This window comes from Hydra vulgaris, chromosome 10 (assembly GCF_038396675.1).
Source record: "Hydra vulgaris chromosome 10, alternate assembly HydraT2T_AEP".
In the NCBI taxonomy this organism is placed as follows: Eukaryota; Metazoa; Cnidaria; class Hydrozoa; order Anthoathecata; family Hydridae; genus Hydra; species Hydra vulgaris.
Genome location: NC_088929.1, coordinates 6,292,501 through 6,298,663, shown reverse-complemented (window position 1 = coordinate 6,298,663; position 6,163 = coordinate 6,292,501). Strand labels below are relative to the sequence as shown.

Genomic DNA, 6,163 nt, shown 5'->3' with positions numbered 1-6,163 from the left:
AGCATGATATGATTTCGAGTTGAATGCCGATAAGTAATTTATTTGTATACTGTATTTGTATATCTGCCTTTTGATTTGTGACTGTTTCACGTTTTTTAAATATTTTTGCAAATTCTGAAATGTAGTGACTTATAAGTTCTAATAATTCTGGAAAATTTCCATTTTTATTTTAAAAAAAAAAAAAAAAAAAAAAAAAGCATCTAAAAAACGTTTTAATAAATTTCCATTTCTGTGGCATGTTTTCTATTATTTTTTTGCTATCTTTTGCCAATAGATGTTACAAGATATACGATTGCTGAATTTTTCATGGTCAACTCTTCTAAAGTAAAAATCGATTTCTAATCACAAAATTCATGAAAAAAAGCGACAAGGAAAATAAAACAGTTCATTTTTAGATTTGCTCCAAGGTAAACAATCACGACAATAGTTCCTCGTGATTGGTTTCCTTAGAGCAAATCTTCCTTACTTTTTAAAAAAAAGTAAGCTTCATTATTTTTTAGAACTGATAACCATGTTTATTTATCTATAATGGTGGGTCGGCGGGGGAATCCTTTAAAAACATACCTAATAAAATGTTATGTATTTAAAGTATTCCAATATTTTAAATAAAAATTAGGTAAAAATTACGTAATTGAATTTATCTTTTTACAAAATATCGCATATTTACAGTTTAATAAATATATTACCTATGCCGGTTTCATATATTATATCATTCTTTATACAGCTTAAACTTATTAAATTTATATTTACAGTTCAATAAAATATTATACATCTTTAATAACAAACTAATCTTAAACAACCTTAACATTTTTATTCATAAATTGATAAAATTAATTTAGAATCATATCATCAGCATAAATGAGCATAATTCAACAGAAATAGCAGTCACCACAAACGATCTTTTGTCATCATTTTCTTTCGTATTTTTAAATGGTTTTTTAACACCAGTCATCGTTTGTAGACAAGGATGCCTGCTTATTCCTATAAAATAAAATAATCTTTCGTAAAACTTTTTCCTAGCTGTAAACTTTTTAATAAATTTATTCCAGCGAAACTTAAAAAGAAATACTAGAAAACTTAAAATACTAGAAAACTAAATCTGAAGTTATATAAGTTAACGGAAAGTTTTAAAAAATTATTCAACTAAATGATCAAACCCAGTGGATTTTAAACGCCAAAAATATGTTTTAATGCGTTTTAATACGCGTTTTAGACGTTTTAAACACGTCTTGTACCTACTGAGAAAATTAATTTTTAACTTAACAAATCTTACCCAACTTCATTCAACAGTGATTTCTTGCGATCTTGAAAAGTAATATTTTGTAAATCACGAAGGAGTGAAGGTGCTCTTAAATTTATCATCTCTAAAATTTGCTCTAGAAGATACTTTTGCCGCTTAAACTCTTTTTCACGTTTCTTGGCGCGGTTTTCAAAAAAAGCCTTTAAAAAAAAAGTAAAAACATGAAAAATTAACTACTCTTTAAAAAACGATGAAATTAAATGAACTTGAAAGCAGAATAAATTTACCAAATAAAAGTTTACAATTTATCACAGTGACTAAACAAGTAGGACTAAGGAAAGGAACCTTGTGGTACACAGTAGTTACTAGTAATAAGGAAGTGTAATGTCTATTAAGGAGACCTTAAATACTGAAATTAGAAAAGATTTAATAAATCAGAAACTTTTCCAAATACACTATATGAAGAGATCTTACGAAGAAGACATGCATGCTTTTCTAGACTTTTCACGCCAATATTCAGACTTCACACACCAAAGTACAATCACGCCAAACTTTACAAAAAATTTTTTTTTTAAATTAAGAGCAAAAGCCCTTGCCTCACTCAACATCTATCTAATGCTGATTTGCTAACCTTTCTGTTACTACGGTCAACAAATCAGCAAAAAAATGAGAGAAGTTGTTGGACTCAAGAAGAGATATTAGAGGTTTATTAATTAAAGACTTAATGGTTGCTATGGTTTTACTAATAATATTAAGAAAACTAGTTGGACAATAGGGTTTTAAGGCAATAGTTTTTAAAATAAGATCAACATTTTTCATCAAACACAAAAACAAGATTCAGTTAAAATTTGTAAATAGTTTAGAAAATATTGAAGAGAGTTCTGGAGAGCACTTTTGTTGCAAAAGATATGTAGTCTGGGAAACAAGCTGTCGAAGAAGAAATATGATGTCAAGGAAACAAACTGTCGAAGAATTACGGTGAAAAATAAAATTAGCAACTGTTCTAATCAAAATGATTAGAACGCATAATCAGAGTGATTAGAACGCATAATCAGAGTGATTAGAACGCATAACGGGAGCAATTAAAACGCATTAATGTCAGCAAGATAACTCATGAGATCAATTATATTTGATGAAAAAATTCTTCCTTCGTGAAGGTAATAAGAACCTGTACTAGTGAGGTGGAATGTTAAACAAATAGTTTCTAGAACCTGATTTCTGAAGCAAAATTTAGAGTATGACAATACTCATTCTGCATTAATATCTTGCAATTATAAAAAACGTTTGTTCTTAGTTGAGTTTTATTAAAAAACATAAAGAAGTGATTAATCCTTATTTTTGTATTTTTTTAAAAATGTTTAAAATGTATTTTAAAAAATTTTTTAAAATGTATTTTTTAAATATTTTTAAAAAATGACTAAAAATAGAAAAAGAAAAAAATAGGGCAAGGTTTGCCTTTAAAACCATTGTGAAAAAATAAAAGCTTTTATGTATGCCTAAATTAATAAGAATACATAATGCAGTTATCAGCAGTGAGACAAAAGACATCAACCTAAGGGCAATCATAAAAGGAATCCCAGTAACTCTATTGATTTGTAAGTTTATGCCAAAGCCAAGCATGCAAATATTGGAGCAAGTAGGTCTGGTGTAAGCAAGTAGGTCTAGTGTAAGCAAGTAGGCCTGGTGTAAGCAAGTAGGTCTGGTGAAAACAAGTAGGTCTGGTGTAAGCAAGTAGGTCTGGTGTAAGCAAGTAGGTCTGGTGTATTCAAGTAGGTCTGGTGCAAGCAAGTAGGTCTGGTGAAATTCACAAAAGGTAAAATTCAACAGATGAAAAGTTACTTTAAAGACCACAAATTTTTTAAAGGATAGATTAAAACAACTTGGTATTAATGATGGCTTTTTTAAAATTAATTTGGTATTTTATTAATGCATTTAATAACTAGAGAATTTGACTCGATAGGTTGAATATGACACTTTCAGCAATGAACTATATAGTTACCTCATTCATTCAAACAGCAATGAACTATACAGTTGCCTCATTCATTCAAACAGCAATACAGTTGCCTCAGATAAACAGGGAGACTTTACATGCGCAACAGAAAGAGCTGTATAAATATGACCTAAGAGGCACAAGCAAAATTCTGCTTATTATCCCAGACAGGAAATAATGTAACATGGGACTACATCTACAGTAATTTATTAGATAAAGAATAGGTAAAGAGCAACATAAATTTTTTCCTTACCCCTCATTTTGGTTGAAAGATGTTATTTTCTTAAATATAAACAGTTGCTTTGTTGATATAAACAATTGTATTGTTGAACAGTTATCATATTTTACTTTATGTTTATTTTAAATCTTAAACAATACAAAAACAATAAATATTTATCTAAACAATATATACTTTAGAGAATAAAAAACAAAACAAATAATGCATACTTGCATTTCTGATTGTTTCTTAGTAATTTCCTTTATGTTTTCTTCTTTCTCTGTCAACTTTTCTTCCCATTCACGTTGACGATTTTTCCAATCCTTAGGAACCAATAATTATTTATAAATATTTATAAATTTTTTTTAGAAAATTACAATCTTTCTATTGAAGAACCTATCTATTACAGAACAATTTAAACAGAAGCAGTATAAATTACAATCTATTAAAAATAAAGCAAAAATTTTAGGAAAAATTTTTTTTTTTTTTAAACATTAGAAACATTTTAACAATGGGAATCAAGTATACCAATACTCAACCTGAAGTTACAGGTTACAAGTTACAGGTTACAAGATATGTTTTGAAACTAAATTTTAAACCAAATTTTGAACTAAATTTTAAACTAAATTTTTCACTGTTAAACTAAATTTTGATAACTCGTTAGTCTCAAGCTAATTGATAATTTCTGTGAAATCGTAATGCTATTAGCAAAAGCCAAAACTTGTAGAAATTCTTTATAATATTTTCTGATAAATAAGGAGGTGTTCAAAATTCGTTATTTTTTTGTTTAACAAGTGATTCTTAATTAACTTTTTAAGAAAAATTCGAAAATAAAATTAGTTTTTGCTATCTTTTTATGATTGACCTTTCAATTCTTAGATTATACAGCTAACAAAGTTATAAATAAAATTTTTTGCAGCGATTTTATTGCATGCACAAGTATGCAGCTTCACTTTAAAATTTGTTAAAACTTAAACTTTAATTGGATGAAATTGATTTTAATTGGTTGCATTTCTGAAAAAAAAATTTTTTTGTTTAAATTTAATAATTTTTTTTTGTTAGTGAAGAGGTCAACAATTTACAACAAGTGAAAAAATTTAAAAAAAGTAAAACAAGCAGTAACAAGTATCAAAATAAAAATAATCGAAACTCCTCTGTCTTTCAGTACTTGATCAATTTTATAAAAGGTTGAAAAAAGGTTAAAATCTTAAAAGGTAGGTTTTACTTATGGATGCTCTTGTAATTGACTTTAATAAAGTCATCAATAAATCCTTGTGAAATTGTTAGTCAAAAAGTTATTCATTGAGTACAATGTAATAACACATCATAACACATCATTGAGTACAATGTAATAACACATCATAACACATCATTGAGTACAATGTAATAACACACCAACACATCATATTAGGCCATTTTAGAACATCTTTCAAGATGAGCTAAAAGAAACTTAAAAGGTGTTTTTTTTAAAACAAGATTAGTAATTTTTAAAAACAATGACAGTGTTTTTTAAGTAGATGTATTTCTATAAACAAATCGTTTAAAAAACATTTTGACATTTTCTTAAAAATGGAGAAACCGCTTAATTGTAGTCTGTAGACTATATATACACATTATACATTTTTATATTTATATGTAATTAACAAACTTATTAAAATTGTTATATATTAACATAGTTATATTTTATATTTATATATATATTCTAATATAGTCTTTAGTATATAATATAAAAAGAAATATAAACTCTAACATACTCTAATATCTTTGTCATGATCAGCAGTAACTTGTTGTAAGAGATTTTTTTTATCTGCAAAATATTTTTCAATTTTCAGTCCATTTTCTCGATTACTCTAATAAAAACACATTTTTGATAAATAGATAATTGGTATCAGAGATACATTTAAACATGAAACAAATATTTGCTATCAGAGATATTATAACATGATATACAATATTTCAAAATAATTCATATATTAACTTATTTTTAAGTAGTTCCTATTGATTCAGACAAAAAAATACTTTGACAATGAATAACTCAAACTTTTTAAACAATTTTACACAATTGTTTTTTTACACAATTGTATGTGTACATAAAATTATATTTCTTTGAAATTTATAAAAATTTCTTTAATTTTCAATAACTAATTTTTTAATCAAAATGAATTTAATAAAAATATTAATTTATTTAATCTTAAGTTTTCTCATTTACAAAGTAATAATTAATAAAAAAAGAAAAAACATTCAAACCTGTTCTAACTTTTTTATTTTAGTTTCAAGTTTTTGAATAATAATATCTTTAGTTCGAATATTACTAGCTGACTCACGTAAACTTCCTGTATATTCCTACAAATTTAAAAATTAATAAAATTTAATAATATTATATTATTACTAGTTATTTTAAATTATTATTTTAATATTATTATAAATTATTGGTATATTTAACTATAATCCAATAATCACTGTGGACTAAAGACTACCACGGTTTATGTTGTAATAACTCAAACCAAATCCATATTAGATGCGGTAGTGGTGTAGTGGTAGAGCGCTCGCTTCATAAGCGAGGGGTCTGAGTTCGATTCCCACCACATTCCTGGTAGTACCGTGCTCAACTTGTTTCTCCGCACAGCGGCCTTGTTCGCCCAGGTTCATGTTTTGAAGTTATAGAGTTGGGAGAGGGTTATAACCACAAGTAGCCTCCTCATCTGTAGTGGCCTTC

General features: G+C 26.7%; 1 protein-coding gene across 1 annotated transcript in view; it reads right to left on the bottom strand.

Moving 5' to 3' along the window:
- Positions 1–623: 623 nt before the first annotated feature.
- LOC100205244 (uncharacterized) overlaps positions 624–6,163 on the bottom strand; it is a 79,267-nt gene continuing 73,727 nt past the window's right edge. Inside the window, exons 27-31 of the mRNA XM_065807166.1 lie at positions 5,695–5,790; positions 5,202–5,297; positions 3,678–3,770; positions 1,274–1,440; positions 624–981 (exon numbers count right to left, since the gene is read on the bottom strand). Coding sequence (XP_065663238.1) covers positions 939–981; positions 1,274–1,440; positions 3,678–3,770; positions 5,202–5,297; positions 5,695–5,790 — 495 coding nt within the window. The 3' untranslated portion in view covers positions 624–938. The remainder of the gene's footprint in view (positions 982–1,273; positions 1,441–3,677; positions 3,771–5,201; positions 5,298–5,694; positions 5,791–6,163) is intronic.